This window comes from Dasypus novemcinctus, chromosome 19, assembly GCF_030445035.2.
Source record: "Dasypus novemcinctus isolate mDasNov1 chromosome 19, mDasNov1.1.hap2, whole genome shotgun sequence".
Taxonomy (NCBI): Eukaryota; Metazoa; Chordata; class Mammalia; order Cingulata; family Dasypodidae; genus Dasypus; species Dasypus novemcinctus.
The window spans coordinates 81,471,079-81,489,474 of NC_080691.1; the positions used below are offsets into that span (position 1 = coordinate 81,471,079).

Genomic DNA, 18,396 nt, shown 5'->3' on the forward strand with positions numbered 1-18,396 from the left:
GCGAACATTTTTTAACAGCTTTATGGAGATAGAATTCATATACTACACAATTCACCCACTTTAAAGTATACAATTTTTTTTTAGCATTTTCATGGGGTATGCAACTAGTACCACTAACTAATTCCAGAACATTTTCATCATCCCCAAAAGAAACCATACTCCCCTCCTGCCCCCAGTCTCCGGCATCCATTAATCTATTTCCTGACTCTATAGAGTTGTCCCTTCTGGACATTTTATATAAATGGGATCATACCCTTTGTGTCCTTTTGTGACTGGCTTCTTTCACTTCGCAAAATGCTTTCAAGGTTTGTCCATGTTGTCGCATGTATCAAGCCTTCACTCTTTTTTATGGCCAGATAATACTTCACTGAATGAAGGAACCCCATTTGTGGATCCATTCACCAGCTGATAGACATATGGAATATGTCCCCTTTTTGGCTATTGTGAATAATGCTGACATGAACATGCTTTCGCATGGATATTGTACTCATTTCTCCCGCGTTTATATCTGGGAGCGGGAGTTGCTGGGTCACACGGTATTTCCACACTGAACCTTCCGAGACCCTGCCAGACTGCTTTCCAAAGGGAATGCCCCATTTTACCTTCCCACCACGGTGGCTAATGGTTCCAGGTTCTCCCCAGCCTTGCCAACACTTGCGATTGTCTGTCTTTTATGCACCATATTATAGCCATCCCAGGGGGGTGAGAACCAAATATTCCTTCAACACGTCTACTCATCTCTGCCTCCCGCAGGGCTTGCACATTGTCTGTCCCATCTCCTCCCAGTCTTGTTCCACCCCTTTTCCACCCCCCCAACACACAGTCTCTCCCCACCCCTCCTCAGAGCCTGAGAAAGACTTGCAAAACACACATTGCATCAGGACCCCTCCCAGGTAGAAAGTTTCCACGTCTTCCCACTGCTCTTAGGGTAAAGACTAAAGTCCTTCCCTCAGCCTTACAGGATGCCAGCGTTTAAAAATGGCCACATGCCATTTAAAAAGACGGAAAAAAAAAAAAAGCTATATAGAGGGGGGCCTTAGAGTCCAAAACTTTAGATTAATCTTTACTTTTTTAGAATATTGCATAAAATAATTCATCTCAATTAATGAGTTTTTGAAGCCACCCTAACTTTTGCACTGGGAAGAGGCAGTGCTTCACTTGCCTCACCCTAATTCCAGCCCTAAACAATCAGACCTCACAGCCTTCTTTCTTTCTCCTCTCCTTCTCCTTTCTAGAAAGAAACGTTCACAAGTCATGAGATGAAAAGTCATTTGAATGATCTACTTTCCTGACTTTTTTCTTCCAAATTTCTTTTACCTAGTGTGCAGAAATACACACTTCATACAAATCTCTTTCTTAAAAAGTTCTCTTAGAAAGTGGTTTGGGCTGAAGCAAAATGGTAAATATATAGAAAGAGACACAAGGGACATTTGTAACGTAGATTCTATCTACGAACTGAACCCATGAAACACTGGCTTGATGCAGCGTTGGTTTCTGGGCAGTTTTTGTCTTGGATTGCTTTAATAGAGAGTTTATAGACGATAAAGTAATAAAGGTGGGTGTGTCAGAAGTAATCTTCATTTTCCTTCTGGGCATTCAAGAAGAGCTGAAATGAGTTCCACTGATGGCCACCAAATACCATTCATATCAGAAACGCCAATGGAACAAAGTACAATAAAATACATTTCTTCCTGTGAATGTGCAACGAGAAACACCCCCGAGGGTTTCCGTAGTGTAGCGGTTATCACGTTCGCCTCACACGCGAAAGGTCCCCGGTTCGATCCCGGGCGGGAACACGGTCTACATTTTCTTCCTTTCTCGTAACTATCAAAATTCACTGCGGAATTTTATTTTATTTCATTTTATTTTATTTTTTTTTTTATTTAAAGAGAAAGATTATGTTTATTTTATTTTTTATTTTTTAAAGATTTATTATTTTTGTTTATTTAATTCCCCCCCCCCTCCCCTGGTTGTCTGTTTTCTGTGTCTTTTTGCTGCATCTTGTTTCTCTGTCCGCTTCTGTTGTCGTCAGCGGCACGGGAAGTGTGGGCGGCGCCATTCCTCGGCAGGCTGCTCCCTCCTTCGCGGTGGGCGGCTCTCATGGGGGCACTCCTTGCACGTGGGGCTCCCCTACGCGGGGGACACCCCTGTGTGGCACGGCACTCCTTGCGCGCATCAGCACTGCGCATGGGCCAGCTCCACACGGGTCAAGGAGGCCCGGGGCTTGAACCGCGGGCCTCCCATGTGGTAGACGGACGACCTAACCACTGGGCCAAAGTCCGTTTCCCGACTGCGGAATTTTAGAAAACTACTCCCGCATACCTGCCACTTGCGGTGTAATGCTTTTAATTGAAATGCGTTGCAGTGAGTAGTAGCAAAATGCAACTGCGTTGGCCGGGAATCGAACCCGGGTCAACTGCTTGGAAGGCAGCTATGCTAACCACTATACCACCAACGCTGGGCGAAGAATGAGCTGGCTACGCTTCCTTTGTAGGTGGCTCATCGGCTGGACGGGGCGATACCAAGTCACGCGGGGGTGTCTCGCCTCCACGTTCCTCACGGCGCCGGAAGACGCTGCCCCATGGGATGTTCTACGCCGCCTCCGAGAGCCGGGTAGCGCGTGTCCCCCCCCAAGCGCCTCGGGCTCTTTGGTGCCGCCCGGGCGCTGGCCAATCCCAGGCCGCCGCCTAGGCTCCTCGACTTCCGGGTCAAAGGGGCCGGAGCCGCCGGGTCCCCCGTGTCCGCCGCCGCCGCCGTCCCCCGCGCCCGCCACTTCCGGGGCCGTAGTCCGGGCCATGGAGCCGCGAGCCTGAGGCGCCGCCGGCCCCGGGACGCCCTGCGCAGCCCTGCCCAGCCCGGTGAGCCGCGCCCGCCCGCCCCGGCCCGCCCCGGCCCCGCCACGGAGCGGCCCCCGGGCCTCGGGCTGCCCTGCGCCCCGGGCCCGGCCTCCGCTCTCCCCGGCGGGGCTTCGCACCCAGCCCGTTGCTCGCCAGCCAGCCAGGCGGCCCCCTACCTGGCGTCGGCCCTTCGGGGGATTGGCCGCGCCCAGGACCCTCTCGCAGCCACCGACCGTGGCCGCGTCGCCCTTCCCAGCCGCCTCTGGAGGGCCCGCGACCCGCTGCTGCCATCCCCACGCAGTCACAGACACGGCGGGTGAGGGCAGAGGCCATCTCCGTGCCTGGCGGCCCTTCCCCACCAGCTCCCGAAGCTTGGTCTTCTGCCACCCCCTCCTGATCTTCCGGCCCCGTCCCCACAAGGTCCAGCCCTTTCTCTCCAAGGGTGTCCGGACCCCCGTCTCTTTCCCCACCCAAACCTTGGGCCGGCCCTGTCGCCTCCTCCTCCTCTGTGTGGCAGCTGAACCTTTACCCGTGGCCCCTTCCCTTTGCTCACCCGCGACCCCACCCCTGGCTTCCGCCAGCTGTGAGGAAGTCACTTGCCTCGGCAGTAAGAACTGAACCTACTTTCCAGGAGCTGGGAGTAAAGTCCCTAGTAGTCCCTAGCTGGATCCTGGGGGTTTCGTTTGAGTCCTCTTGGCAAGGCTTTTCTCCCCTGAGCAGCCCAGGCTGTAAAATCAGTGCTGCAGGGCTGTGAGGCTGTACCTATAGCCTGTCCAGGAAGAGAGAATTAAGCCTGGCAGTCGGAGACTCCTGAGTGGTCGGGGAGCTTTTGGTTCGCCAGTTCCTCCAGCCCACCGTGTTGACGACACGTTTAATTCTGTCCAGGTCGGTGTTTCACGCCAGCAGCTGGAATGGGAGCCACCCCGACTCTGTAGAAGGTCAGTGTGCTGGGCGTTGGGCAGCCAGGAAAGATGGGCCGTGGGCTGGCAGGATTCATGTGCCTGCTCAGGGACCGAGAAACCAACAGGAAATCGTGTTGTCAGGCTCTGGAGGCACTGCCTGTGGCAGTGGCTGCCACTTTCTGTCACTTGCCGGAGACTTTTCTATCCACCCAATGCCCATTTTCCCCCTCTGGCCGCTGGTCAGAACCCTCTGAAGATCTGGGGGAGACAAAGGGGAGAGTGTGATCCCAGCTGGGGATTTGGAGAAGAGGGGCTTCCACTCTCCCACACCTAACAGCGCCTGGCCCTCAGGAGGCGAGTGATGGGGATTCTGGCTCCAAAAGGGACTTTGGTTCAAGTCTCTCCTTCGTGTGATTTTAAATACTTGTGTAGTGGAAAACATCAACTGTCACTCAGCTTAGGATACACCAGGCACTGTACTCTAATAAAAGTGTACCAACTTGGGAGTGGTACCCGGTGGTTGAGCGCCTGCTTCCCACTTACGAGGTCCTGGGCTCAATCCCCAGTACCTCCTAAAAAAAAAGTAAAAGTGTACCGTCTCGCTTTATCCTTACAGTTGCCCTAGGTGTAGGCACCATAGTCCCGTTTTGTAGCTGGGAACATTGGGGCACAGAGGTTTAAGTGGCTTTCCCAACGTCACATAGCTCAGACGTCAGGATTTGAACCCGTCTCTGACACCAGAGCCCACGTTTTCCAATGCTGACTTGAGAGCAAAACTGGTCCTTCTTCACAGTAACGTTTGCTTCCCGTCTTCCATCATGACTTTTGTCTCATGGTCAAAAGTTGCTGCATTGTCTTTGAACACCTAGACGGGTTCCCTTGGCAAGAGATTCTGTGTCCCATGAGCACCCGGCCTGCTGCCATCCCAGGAGGCTGCACACGTTTAAATACACAAACTGCGTCGGGAGTGGAGGGGAAACCCAGAAGCTGGGGCCACCCTGGTTTATACCGTCTCACCCACCGGGACCCCATTCTGGCGTCCAGTGTGACCTAGAGCTGGGACTCGGTTTTCGTCCCACTTAATAACTGCAGAGGCTCCCGCCCTGCTCCGGTTGGCTTTGGGGGCCGCCCTGGGCACTGGGGGGTCTTGAGCAGCATCTCTGGCTCCCCCCACTCGATCCCGGGAGCACCCATCAGTCGTGAGAACCACGATGGTCTCCAGACACTGCCCGGCATCCCCTGGAGCAGAGTTGCCCCCAGTGGAGAACGTCTGTCCTGGAGCGATTGGGCTCTGGGGATGGAGGTGACGGGGGAGGAGCTTGGGAGAGGTGTTCGGGGCCTGGAAGGATAAGAAGGAGCAGGCAGTGCCAAAGGCAGCGAAAGGGACCTGCGCTGGGATGCGTGTCAGGGAGAGGCCGGTCTGGCCGGAGCGCCGCAGTCAAGGGCAGGGTCAGCAGGGCTGAAGCGAGGAATTGGGAACGCTTCCGCTCCTGGCAGGTGCCCCGCGCTCGGCATCCCTGGAGTCATTCGAAACTCGCGTCGGCCAAGATCCCCCTTTCACCTTGGGAGAGCCGCCCGGAGAGGAAGCTGCCAGGGCCTGGCACACGCCCTCCCCCTCTCGCGTGTCAGGGCAGGGCCTGAACCGCCCGCGTCGTCGGAAGGTCCTCAGTATCCGGGAGTCCCCGGAGGCCTAGAGGGCTGCCCGGACGCGGGAAGGGACAAGAGGGTGCGCTCCTGGCTCCGGGCAGTCCCTGCCACCCGGCCTCTCGTCTCACCGCAGGCTCCCCCGGTCCCGAAGCCAGCTGAGCGGTTCATGCGGAAAGTTAAGAAGTTACGCCTGGACAACGAGCACACAGGCAGTTGGAGAAGGTAAGACGCACGCTGCGGTGTCCTCGCCCTGGGAGCTCCGATTCGGGGCCAGGCCGTGGCGCCCCAAGTCTCTGGATCGGAGGGAGCGTCTCCTCTCCCTTCCCCCGGGGCCCCCCTCGCTGAGCTCAGGTTATCTTGCGTGAGGATGCAGCACTGCCCTGTGCCGCATTTTCCACCCGTACTGGCCGGAGCTGGCTCATCCTCCAGCGCGGGCACTGGCCCAGGCGCCATCGGGTGCTGCGCACGTCCCCGGCCTCCGCCCTCCAGGTGCCAGGAGCAGCCCCTCCCCCCTGGTCTTGACCATTACGTCCACCCGTGACCGCCAAGGTGTCCCCAGACATGGCCCAGCATTCCCAGGGGTGGGGGCAGAGCCACGGCGGCTGGGAACCGCGGCCCGGCGGTCAGGTGGTCAGGACGCGGCTTTTGGATCCGGCAGGCCTCGCCGTGCGGTGTCGACCTCTCCTAGCCTGTTTTCCGTTCCCCCAAACGGGCCTGACCCCGGAAGCCCCTGCCCCAAGCTCACCACGAGGATCCGAGGCAGCGACGGGCGTGACGTGGGGCCTGGCGCGGGGCGGAAAGACCGTGGCAGTTCCTCAGCCGGGCAAACTCAGCCCGCTGTCGGGTCCCCAGTCCCCGGCGCTCGCAGGCTCGTTGGCTCTGCGAGGGGACGAGTGCTGGGGGAGGGGAGACGGGCGGAAGCGGAGCCCTGAGAAGACGGGGGTGGCGTGAAGGTCAGGGGCTCCCAGATGCCTGGCCCAAAAATAGGCGGCCATCCGGGCCCCGGTGCCCCAGGCGTACCCACGCCGCGAGGACAGCTGCCGACGCGGGCACAAGGTGCCGGTGGGCGAACAGACTCGACGTGAAGGCCGCTTGTCAGAGCAGACGCCGGGGTGGCGCCAGGCCTACCTGCCGTCCCCCCAGGCACCTCCACTCTCCGGGCCTGCCGCCTAAGGGGCCCTAAGAGGCGTTTCCTCGTTCCACACGGTGCCCTCCAGACGCCCCGCCCGTGGCCCGGTGCCCGCCGAGCGCCCGCTCACTGCGCGGTCGGCCTGAACCTCAGCGCCGCGGCCAAGACTGGGAATCCACAGCTCTTCCTTGCGTGCCCCCCCCACTGCCCTCCCTGCGCGCCGCACAGGGGCCCTTAGCAGATGCTCCGGGGGCGGCGAGCTGTCCCCACCCTCAGTCCCGAGGACCTGGCCTGTCCCTGAGGAGGGGCGTCGCGGGCTTCGAAGGCGTCCCCTGGCCGGTCAGAAGAGCGCAGGCGGGCTGGAGTCTGGAGTCGAGTGGCTTGGAATCTGCTCGCGCTTCCCCCGTTGGCGCCGGCTGGGGACATGGCCCCTCGTGACTCGCTCCTCGAGAACCACCCCCCTGCCTCCTGGTGGGAGGGCGGCAGGGAGAGGCTCGAGCCAGCCGGCTCGGAGATCCGGCCCCTTCCGGAAGGTTCTTGGAGGCACCTCCTGATGTCCCGCTTCGTGTCCCGTCTCCTGGACTGCGCTCTCGCTCCTTGGGCTCTCTGCGGCGATGGCAGGCGAGATAAGCTGATCGCCTTGCTGTTGATTGCTGTGGAGACGGGCTGCCTGGTTTGTCCGGGACGCTGCGCGGCCCTTCGCTGGTGGAGTCCTGCTGGGGAGTTGGGGACGCTGCGTTGTTGTTGTTTGTTTGTGTCCCTGCCGTGTTGTTGTTGTTTGTTTGTGTCCCTGCCCGGAGCAGGGCCCTTGGGGTGGCGGAGTTTGCAGGGTGGGGGGCGGCTCCGAGGAGCGAGTGCGGCCGGGTTTTGTGGGCTCACTGCCAGCTGCGCTTCGGCCCAAGCTGGTTCTCAACCTCTCAGCCGCTCCCTCCTCGGCCCTTGCTTGGCCCCCCGTCCTGGGGACAAAGCCCCGGCCCTGCCGCAGGCCAGGGGGCCCCACGTGGCCCCCGCCAGCCCCCGCCGCTCCCCGACCCGGTCTCTGACCAAAGGGGCCCCGGCAACTCTGGCATCCGCAACCCATCTCTTCTGAGCCTCCGTGGAGGAGCGGAGACCCCCGCACTGGCTGCCGTCCCCCTGGGCCCTGCCACAGGTCGAGGGGGGCTCAGCAGGGCTGCAGCGTCCCTGCCTCCCGTCCGCGCCGGGGTCGAGCCGGAAGGTGACAAGGGCCACCCCACCGGCAGTGACTCGCCCGTCACCTCCCCAAGGGGCCGCACGGGGCTCTTGCCAGTGTCGGCCCCCGGCCCCTGGGCCCAGCCGGCATCCCGGGAGCGCGAGGGCCCGAGGTCTCCCCCAGCCCGGCCCGGGGCGCCTCAGCGGGCGGCGCTGTCTGGGCACCGGCCCTCCCGCCCGCCGGTCTCGGTCCCCCCACCTGGCACGGAAGGGGCACACCTCAGGTGGCCGCCGCGAGACAGGCCTGGTTCTTCAAGGTCACGGTCTCGAGCGCCCTTTCCCCGCTGCTCCTCAAGGCAGGCCCCATGGGGCCTTTCCTTAGCAAGGGGTGGGGTCCTCCGGGAATGGGGCGCCCCACAGCCCAGGGGCAGCCCTGCTCCACCCGTGGTCCCCCTGGAACCCGGCCACCCCACGCCCCCGTTTCTCTCACGGGCGGCGGCGTAGCCAGGCCCCTCTTCCCACAGCGAGCCCGGGCCTCTGCGAGCAAAGCGTCTGCCCTGGGGCCGCGCCGTGGAAGCCCAGGGCTGGGGGCACCCAGGAAGGGCTCGGGCGTCCGGCGGCCGTGGAGGAATGAGGGGCAACCCTGGCTTGTCTCTGCCTCCCCCCTTCCTCCCCTCTCAGCCCCTTGGGCTGTCCCGGGCCTGGCCCGCCACGGCCATGTTTATATTTCCTTAGAACAAATATTTACCTGGCCAAGAAGTGTGTAGGTGACGGGGGCAGGCGGAAGGGGAGGGTCCGCGGCCGAGCACCTGCTCCTCCTCCTGTCCTGACTTGCCCCGTTCCTGGCGTGTGTCTTCCCAGGGCCCCGAGCACGGCCGGTGCGGCCCCGGGTGGGCTCCCTGCCGGACAGCACGCCGACAGCACATGGGCGCGAGGGCCAGGTGCTGAGCCTGGCCCAGCCCCCGTTCCGGGAGCCAGCGTGTCCGCCCGTGACTGGGGGGGGGAGAGGTGCACGCCACAGCCGTGGGTGGGCTGCCTGCCGTGGGTGTCGCCAGCCCTGGGAGATCCCAGGACGCAGCCGTGGGGCAGGCGGGTGTTAGGCGGGGAGATGGAGCGGAGCACCCGAGGGGGGCGGAGCCAGGTGGCACGTGGAGGGTGACCGAAGAGCCAGCTTCCGGATGGATGGTGGTGGAAGGTTCTGGAGGCCCCGCCCTTGCTCTGAGCTGAGCTCTGCTTAGCGACGAGTCAAGCAAAGAGAAGGAAGAGAGTGTGCCGGGCGGCAGGGACAGCAGGCACAGAGGCCCCGGGGCCGTCGGGAGGGGGACTGTGTGAGGGGCCGCGGGGCGGCGAGCACCAACAGGGCATGGCAAGCCTTGCAGGGGGCGACGAGACCTTGGGGTCCTGGCCGAGCCGCCGTGGGATACCGAGGCAGGGCTTTCAGCGACGGGATGTGATTTGCAGTGGATGTGGGGAGTCCAGGCAGCAGAAGGTGGCTTGTGTTCAGGGGAGCGGTGTCAGTGGCCTGGTCCCCCCGCCCCGAGATGGCTCCCTCATCTGTCTGCTCCTTGTTTCTCGTTCGTTTGTTTTTTGGTTGGTTGCTGGTGCTTCTTGTCTGCTCATTGTGTTTGTTTTTTTCTTGCCAAACTCGGGACTTCCCATGTGGGAGGGTGCTCAAGTGCTTGAGCCGCATCTGCTCCCTGCTCGTCTTGTTTTGTTTTTGCTTGTTCTCTGCTCGTCTTCTCTCATCTGCTCCTTGTTTTTGCTCAATGTCTGCTTGTTGCCTGCTCGTCTTCTCTTTAGGAGGCACCGGGAACCAAACCTGGAACCTCCCATGTGGGAGGCGGGCGCTTGATTGCTTGAGCAACACTCTTTCCCTTTTCCTTTAGTGTTTTGTTTTTGCTTGTTATCTGCCCTTTCTTTATCTGTTCTTTTTTTCTTTTAAGACTTATTTACTTACTTATCCTGACCCCTTCCTTCCATTGTCCACTCTCTGTGTCCATTCGCTGTGTGTTCTTCTGTGTCTGCTTATATTCTCATTAGGAAGCTCTGGGAACCGATCCTGGGACCTTCCGGAATGGGAGAGAGGCCATTACTCTCTTGTGCCACCTCAGCTCCCTGGTCTTCTATGTCTTCTTATTGTTTCTCCTCTGTGTCCCTTGTTGCCTCATCTTGCTGTGCCAGCTCTCTGCATCGGCCAACACTCTTACGTTGGGTGGCATTCTTGCACAGGGCAGCATTCCTGTGTGGGCTGGCCCTCTGTGTGGGCCAGCTTGCCGCGCAGGCCAGCTCGCCCTCACCAGGAGGCCCTGGGCATTGAACCCTGGACCTTCTATATGGTCGACGGGAGCCCAACTGCTTGAGCCACATCTGTTTTCCTGCTCATTGTTTGGCTCAATGTCTGCTCATTGTCTGCTTGTTTTCTTTAGGAGGCACCAGGAACTGAACCTGGAACCTCCCACGGGGAGGCAGGCGCTCAACTGCGTGAGCCACACCCGCTCCTGGCTTGGCTCTTTAGAGGGTCACCAGTGTTCAAGGGAGACTAGCTGTATTTAGGGGGCAGAGCCAGGGCGGTTGGCGGGTTGGGGCACGTCTGGATGATTCCCGAGTGCCTGCCGCGGGGGCGGCTGCTGGGTAGGACTCCGTACGGCCCGCCCGCTCACCGTCGTCCCGCTTGTCCCCCCCCCCGCAGCTTCCCGCTGAACTCTGAGGGGGCGGACAGGATGGCCAGCACGGGCCCGGCACCCGAGCGGGGCGATGCGGCCGCCGCGGAGGAGCCGGCGTCCCGCTTCGAGGTGCAGAAGCGCTCGTGGGACGGGCTGCGGAGCATCATCCACGGCAGCCGCAAGTACTCGGGGCTCATCGTCAACAAGGCGCCGCACGACTTCCAGTTCGTGCAGAAGACGGACGAGGCCGGGCCGCACTCGCACCGCCTCTACTACCTGGGTGAGCCAGGGGCCCCAGGCGCGCCCCTGCGCCCTGGCCTGCTCGGAGGCCCCTTCCCGTGGGCAGGGACGGCCTGGGGCCTGCTTGAAGGGGGGCGGCAGGGTCCCCCGCGAGGGTCGGGCGTGCGGCAGGCGGAGCAGAGCACAGCCCCACCCCGCCGCTCTCAGAGCCGGGGTTCGGGTCCCTGAGCTGGTTTCCAGGGCGACGGGCAGCCTGGCCCCGCCCCGAGGCACGTCTCCACTGCCGGGTCCCAGCCTGGTGGGGTTGGTGACAGGCCTGGGCTGGGGGTCTAGGGCCTGGGCGCAGGATGCCCCTGGGGGAGCTCATCCCCCAGCTACGTGTCCGGAAGCCCCCAGGGCCTGGAAAAAGGAGCCCGGAGCGCGCATGCCTCCGGGGCCTGGGTGGGGTCGCCGTCCCTTCAGTGGCCTCGGCAGTCAGCCCGGGGCCTCGCCCTCGGCCAGCGGGCAGTGAGTAGCTGGCACGGGGCTCCACGGAGGCCACCTTCGCCCGGCGGCCCTCCCGAGCAGGAAGGAGCCGCGGCCTGCTCGCTGGCGGGGCTGGCCCGTTCCTGGTGGCGGGGGCCGCCCTGGGTGCTGCAGGGAGTCGGGCGGCAGCCCAGGCCTGCACCCACTCGAGGCCAGAAGTGTCCTCTGTCGCCCCCGCTCAAAGCCGTGACCTTCAAAAGCGCCTCCAGACACCCACAGGCAGGCAAGGGCGGCGCTGGAGTCGCGCGCCAGGCCAGGCTCTCACGCAGACTCGCCGCCCCGGGAGCAGCGCCTGCCCACGGGGGCCCTCAGGAGCTCTTGGGGTGCGCGGACGAATGCCAGCCTCGGCCGTGGGCAGACCCAGTCCGTCCCTCGCGGCTGGCCCCGCGGTGAACGCTTCTGCGCGGCGACAGGCGCCCGACGCCGTGCCCATCCCCCGGCGGCGCCAGGCACGCTTCCGTGGTGAGGTCGGAGGAGGAGGCGGGGTCGCACCCGACGGCCACCTGGTTTTGGAAACAAAGTTTCGCCTGAGCCCTGCCACGTCCGTGCGTTCCCACGTTGCCCATTGCTGGTTGCAGGCCGTGGGCCGAAAACATTTCCTCCCCGGCCCTTGACGGAAAACGCCTGCTGGCTCTAGCCAAATAGGAGCGGGCACCGAATCGGCACCGGGGCTGCTGCCTGCGTCACGTCCCCAGGAACGCACGTGGCGGCGAGGACCGGAAGTGCCGCGTTTGGGGGCCCGATCACAACGGAGGGCAGCCTGCCCCCGTTCTCCTCTCCTGGGGTCCCCGGCCGCCCAGCCCCCCGACGCGTGCTTCCTCAAGCCACGCACTCAGTGCGAGTTCAGTTCCGGGCCCCGTGCTTCCATGGTCCCCTGCGGCTGCCGCTGCTGAGCGGCACAAACCGGGCGGCTTAACGCTACACCCGCGCCTCCGCTCACAGCCCTCCGGCCAGACGCCGCCTCCCGGGGCCGAAATCCAGGGGTTGGCAGGACCACGCGCCCCGCGGAGGCGCCGGGGCCGCCCCTGTGCACCGCCTCTTGCGGCGTCTCGTGGCTGCCGCTGCCTGCGTCCACGGCCACGTCTGTCTGTCAGAGCCTGTGCCTGCTCGCTGTGAGGCCCCTCGGGACCGCGTTCAGGGTCCACGCGGCTGAGCCAGGACCGCCCCTCCAGCTCGACCCCAACCGCGCAGTCCTGCTTGGCCTGGTCAGGTCACCGGTTCAAAGGTCGCAGGGTGAGGCGTGTGGTATTGGACTCCCAGCCTTCTGCAGGGCTCTGGAAAGAAACGTGGGCCCGCTGAGCCAGCGCGAGCCGTCGAGGGCGCCTCCCAGGCCCCAGCAGGAGGTTTCCCGGAAGCCAGGGATTGACCCCCGCATCCGGGAAGGCCCCACAGGCCCGGGCACCCACCTGTGTTTCCACCCCTCTCCGTCCCCACCGTCCTCTTCGCGCCTGCGCTCCCAGTCCCCCCCTTCTCTCCACCTCCCCCCCCCCAGCCACGACCTCCCCAGCCCCGGAGGGGTACGCCCGGGGTTCAGCCTCTGGCGACAACCAGTCGGCCTTCTCCAGACGCGCGCATCCACGGTGGGCTGCACGTAGGACAGATGTCTGCTCCGCGTCCGGGTAGCTGCGGCCCGCGAGTGTGGGGGTGGGGGACCCACCCCAGGGAGACGGGGGCAGCGAGGCGTGGGCAAGAGGAGACCCCAGCCCAGCAGCCATCCCGTCTCTTTCGGGGCGACGTGGTGCCATTGGATCGATCCAGCCCGCGCCATGTACCCCTGCCACCTCACACTCGAGGCCTGGGGTCCTCCCCACGGCCCCCACTTGGTTACAGGGCGGCTCGGTCCCCTTCGGAGCCCCCGGGTGTCGCTGGTGCCCAGCGGGTGGTGCGGGCCTGGGCTGCTCGCCTCTGTGCACCCGCCTCCCCACTGGGGACGGTGGTGGCCTTGGGCGTCACGCAGGGCTCGCCTCCGGGCCACCGGCCAAGGCTGTCGGGGGCTGGGTGATGGAACCCGACGCAGGCTGGGTCGGCAGAACGGGGCGTGTTGCTCCCATTGCTGGGGTGCAGGGGCTCCCACCATCTCCCCTCGGCTCCCCACACAGACCACGTCCTCCCCCCACCACCCACAGGCCCCTGCGGGGGCAGGAAGCCCACGTCCCGGGCGGGCTCCAGTGGTGCGCTGACCTGGCGCAGTGAGGGTCGACGGCGTTTGCGCAGGCCTGGGTCACCTGCTGCGTCTGTGGCCTCGTGGGCCGCCAGCAGATGTGTGTGCCGGGGAGTCGAGTCCACGCGGCCCCGTCAAGGCAGGGGCGGGACGGCGACGGCAGAAGTCGTCGCTGTCTTCGCCGGCCCAGCCCCTGGCTGTGCCCTGACCGTCGTCGCTGAGCCAGCAGCGGCTCACCCAGGAAGTGCGCCGGCCGGGCTGTTGGGCGCGATCACTTATTAACCAGCTCGCCAGGGAAGGTGGCTCCGGTGGCCTTGGCAAGGCTGCTCCTTGGACTTCCTGTTTGGAAACTTCTGGCTTTTCCAGAGAGTCCCTGTGGACAGAGGCAGGCCCAGAGCAGAAGCCACGTGCCTGAAACCACCGCCTGCTCCCTCCCAGCCTTCCGCGCTGCTGCCTGAGGCCTTTTTTCTAAAGTTATGATTCACATCCCAGGAAGCTCACTCCTCAACAGCATATGAATCGTTGGTCTTAGCATATCCAATTACGTGGCGTCACCACACTGATTCTTAGAACATTTCCTTCACCCAAAAAAACCCTGCGAGGGGGAAAGTGAGAAGACAGCGGGGTAGGCAGTTCCGGGGATCGAGCCCTCCACCAAAGCTGCTCCAGAACCGGCAGGCGCTGTCAGGATCCGCTGTTCCTGGAACTCTGATACTGCGCAGCTCCCAGGGAACAGCAGGAGGGAGAGGCTGGTAAATATCAGTGATGCACTCCCCATGGGTCGGCCACAACCCCCGTCCTCCAGCCACACGGCCGGCGTCAGCGGGGACGGCAGCCCAGGCCCCTGGTGCCGCCCGCTGGGCCAGGGCGGACTCTAAGCACCGAGGCCTCCAACCAGGCGTGTGGGTCTGATCGCCGGGCACTGCTTTCCTTTTCATTTCAGGAGGTGCCGGGGATTGAACCTGAGCCCTGTCCATGGGAAGAAGGCGCTCAGCCCCTGAGCAGTACCGGCTCCCCAAGGAGAGTTCGTCTTTTCGTTTGTTTTTAGGAGGCACTGGGGATTGAACCCAGGACCTTGTCCGTGGGAAGCAGGCGCTCACCCACTGAGCAGCACCCGCTCCCCTCCACTGCTCTTGATCAGCTCCCTTGGGTCACTGGGGGCCAGCTTGGTGGGCGGCCCTGGTTCCAAACCCCTCAGGCAGAAGCGGCAGAGGAGCCCGAAGAGGGAAGGCCTGTTTTACTCTTCTCTCTTCTCTTTACATTCCCTGTGCGGGTGCAAAAATGGTTTAGAAAAGTCAAGTTGGGGACGGCGGACTTGGCCCACTGGTTAGGGCGTCCGTCTACCACATGGGAGGTCCATGGTTCAAACCCCGGGCCTCCTTGACCCGTGTGGAGCTGACCCATGTGCAGTGCTGATGCGCGCAAGGAGTGCCGGGCCATGCAGGGGTGTCCCCCGCGTAGGGGAGCCCCACGCACAAGGAGTGCGCCCCGTAAGGAGAGCCGCCCAGCGCGAAAGAAAGTGCAGCCTGCCCAGGAATGGCGCCGCCCACACGGAGAGCTGACACAGCAAGATGACGCAACAAAAAGAGACACAGATTTCTGTGCCGCTGACAATAGAAGTGGACAAAGAAGACACAGCAAATAGACACAGAGAACAGACAAGGTGGGGGAGGGGGAAGAGGGGAGAGAAATAAATAAATAAATAAATCTTAAAAAGAAAATAGTCGGGTTGGCAGCTCCAGCCCTCACCACCACCAGCGCACACCCGGCAGCTGGGCGCCCGGAGGACTGGGGGAACCAGGTGTCTAGAGTTGAAACAGCATCATACGGTTTCCAGTTCTCAGCAACAAAAAAAATGACAAACAGGAACGTGGGGCCCATTCACAGGAAAAAATAAGGAATTTCCTAGACTCTGTCCCCAAGGAAGCTCATAGATTGGAACTGTTCATCAGACTTTAAACCAGCTGTCTTCAGTGTGTTCAGTGCGTCACAGGAATCCCTGCACAGGAACTAAAGGAAACCAGGAAAGCATCTGAACAAAAGAGAAGGAAGTGATAAAAGGGAAACAAGCAGAAATTTTTTGGAGCTACATAGCAGAGTTAATAGAAGTGCGAAACTCCGATTCAGCAGCCGATTTCAGTAGGCAGAAGAAAGGCTCAGTGAACCTGAAGACAAGACAATAGAGAACACCCAGTGTGAGGGGCAGGAAAGCAGAAATAGCGGAGGAGAGCGGACAGAGCCCGAGGGACCGTGGGACACCACCAAGCGTACACACGCACACCAGGGGAGTCCCAGGAGGACACGAGGGGGGAGAGGGGCCAAAAAAGCATTTGAAGAAACAAGGCCAGGACCGTCCCATGGCTGATGAAAGACATGAAGATATGAGGCAGCCCAGCTAACTCCACAGGGTGGACTCGAAGGTACATACACAAACGGGTGTTAGAGCGCAGTTGTCAAAATCCATGGACAGGATTCCGAGAGCAGCAGGAGAGAAGCGACTTGTTGGCGGATGAGGGGTTCCCCCGGTTAGACCGCATTTCCCATCCAAAACCAGAAGACCTGGGACGGCATATCTAAAAGTCACGCACGAAGAAAACCAGCAAGCAAGAATTCTCTACCCAGTTCCATGACCTTACAGAAGTGAAGGGGGAATCCAGGCACTTAGAGATAAACCAAAGCTGAGTGAGTTCGTTACCAGGAGACCTGCCCTGTAAGAAGTGCTGAAGGGAGCCCTTCAGGCTGAAACTTGAAGCATGAGAGAAATGAAGAACACTGGTAAAGGTGACCCCTGTGGAAATGGAAAATCCCGTATTACCGTTCTTTTGTTTGTAACTGCTTTCTCCCCCCGTGTGACTTACCCGACAAACATGTAAAATAACATTTTGTTTTATTTTATTTTCTCCCCCCCCCCCCCATTGTATGAGCTCGCTGCCTGCTCTCCGTGTCTGCTCATCTTCTTTTTTAGGAGGCATCAGGAACCAAACCTGGGACCTTCCGTGTGGAAGGAAGGCACTCAATTACTTGAGCCACATCTGCTCCCTGCTTGTTGTGTCTCTCACGTGTCTCCTTGTTGTATCTCGTCTTTGTGTCATCTTGTTGGATCAGCTTGCCTTGCCAGCCCCTCGCGTCAGCTCGCTGTCTTGCTTGTCGTCTTTAGGAGGGACCAGGAACTGAACCAGGGACTTCCCATGTGGTAGGCAGGCACCCAATGCTTGAGCCACATCTGTTTCCCTAAAATACTTAAATCTCTGTTAATGGGCAGACAACGAATGAAGATGTAATTTGAGCCAGTAACAATATAAAAGGGAGGCAAGGAGATATATAGAAATAGGGAGTCTGTGTACTACTGAAACTAGGTTGGTACTAGTTGAACTAGGTCGTTACTACAATAAGACCGTGTATCTGATAAAGGTTTAAAAATTCAGGTTATATAAAGAACTCCAGCATCAGTAAGACAACCCGATTAAAACCTGATTAAAAATCAAGCCCAGGATTTGTTTTTTCCAAAGAAGATACTCAGAAAGCTAAATACAGGAAGACATGTTGAACATTGTTCGCCATTAAAGAAATAGAAAATTAAAACCACAATGAAGTATCACTTCACACCCACCAGGATGGCTTTTTTAAAATTTGAAAAAACCAGGTGTTAGCAAAGGTGTGGAGAAATGGGACCCCTTGGACGCTGTTGGTGGAACTGGAAATGGTGCCGCCAGTGTGGAAAACAGCTTGGCGGCTCCTCAGGAAGTTACACGTGGAATCACCCGGTGACCCAGCAATGCCCCTCCTAGGTGTAGACCCAAAGGAATTGAAAGCAGGGAGCTTGGACAGGTGCTTGCACACTCGCTGGTCGCTGCGCAGGTCACGAGAGCCGCCAGGTGGAAGCCCACCACGGGTCCACTGACAGCGGAGCAGCACGCAGGCCACCCCGAGGTGGAATAGTGTTCACCAAGAGAGGAAGCGAGGGGCTGGTCCACACTGCAACGTGGGTGAATCTTGAAGACTTCACTTTGAATGAAATAAGCCAGACACAAAAGGACAGATAGAGTATGATTTCTTTTATGTGAAAAACTTAGAGCAAGCAAATTCGTTGAGGCCGAAAGCAGAACCGTGGTTACCAGAGATGGGGACGGAGGAGTGGGGAGTGATTGCTAAGTGCGTATGAGTTTTGGTTCGGGATGATAGAACGAGTCTGGAAATAGAGAGCAGTGAAAGTTCCACGGTGTTGAGAGTGTACTTCATGTCAAAAGAATGATCCACTTAAAATGGTTGAAATGACTGTCAAGGGAATGTGGCTCGAGCAGTTGAGCACCTGCCTCCCACATGGGAGGTCCCAGTTTCGGTTCCCGGTGCCTCCTAAAGAAAAAAATATATAGACAAGTGAAAAACAATGAGCAAGACAATGAGCAAACAACAAATGAGCAGGGAGCGGATGTGGCCCAAGCAGTTGAGCACCCCCCTCCCACATGGGAGGTGCCAGTTTCGGTTCCCGGTGCCTCCTAAAGAAAAAACAAGCAGACAACGAGCACAAACAGCGAGCAAAAGCAACAAGTAAGGGATGGACCCGTGGATGGATGGCATGGGAGGCAGAGGGAGAAAGAAAAACAACAAAAAGAGGGGGCTATCTTGGGGAGAAAATCAGTTTCACACTGTGTGTACTTTACAACAATTAATAATTGCTAAAAAGGAAAAAAAAAGAACCCCTGCCCACTAGCAGTCCCTCTCCACTCCCCCGTCTCCCCCAGCCTCCAGCAACCTAATTGTTAATCCACGTTCTGTCTATGGATCTGCTTGCTCTGAAGCTTTAGGTACGTAGAATCACACATCACGTGATTCTTGTTCCCACCTGTCAGGAGAACTTGAGAAGGAAGGAAGCCCCCGCTGCTGTGTGGGTGGCAGGGCCAGGCTTGCACCTCGAGCTGGGAATGAAAGACACCACACCATGGAGCTTGGGCCTCAGTCTCCCCCCATCGGCCCACTTTAAAAGGAAACTTTGGGAAGTAGAAGTGGCTCAACCGATTGGGCTCCCATCTGCCATATAGGAGGTCCAGGGTTTGATGCCAAGGGCCTCCTGATGAGGGCGAGCTGGCCCACGCTAGAATGTTCCCCTGTGCAAGAGTGCCAG

The 18,396-nt window shown here is 60.1% G+C and overlaps 1 protein-coding gene and 2 non-coding genes across 6 annotated transcripts in view; 2 read left to right on the top strand and 1 right to left on the bottom strand.

The window, feature by feature from the left end:
- The first annotated feature begins 1,723 nt into the window (after nt 1-1,723).
- On the top strand, nt 1,724-1,796 carry TRNAV-CAC (transfer RNA valine (anticodon CAC)). Its single transcript has one exon. It is a non-coding gene; the product is annotated as a tRNA-Val (tRNA).
- A 590-nt stretch (nt 1,797-2,386) lies between these two features.
- On the bottom strand, nt 2,387-2,458 carry TRNAG-UCC (transfer RNA glycine (anticodon UCC)). Its single transcript has one exon. It is a non-coding gene; the product is annotated as a tRNA-Gly (tRNA).
- A 240-nt stretch (nt 2,459-2,698) lies between these two features.
- DPP9 (dipeptidyl peptidase 9) overlaps nt 2,699-18,396 on the top strand; it is a 46,814-nt gene continuing 31,116 nt past the window's right edge. For 2 of the 4 annotated variants that reach the window (XR_011646568.1, XM_004464223.4), the window contains exons 1-4: nt 2,699-2,858; nt 3,723-3,775; nt 5,520-5,608; nt 10,375-10,628. Coding sequence is in view for 3 of the 4 variants with exons in the window: in XM_004464223.4 (XP_004464280.2) it covers nt 5,553-5,608; nt 10,375-10,628 (310 nt within the window). In the remaining variant the exon portion in view is untranslated. Of the gene's footprint in view, nt 2,859-3,722; nt 3,776-5,519; nt 5,609-7,106; nt 7,189-9,154; nt 9,175-10,374; nt 10,629-18,396 lie in introns of those variants that run through there. The other 2 variants (XM_004464224.4, XM_023590438.3) reach the window with 2 other exon arrangements.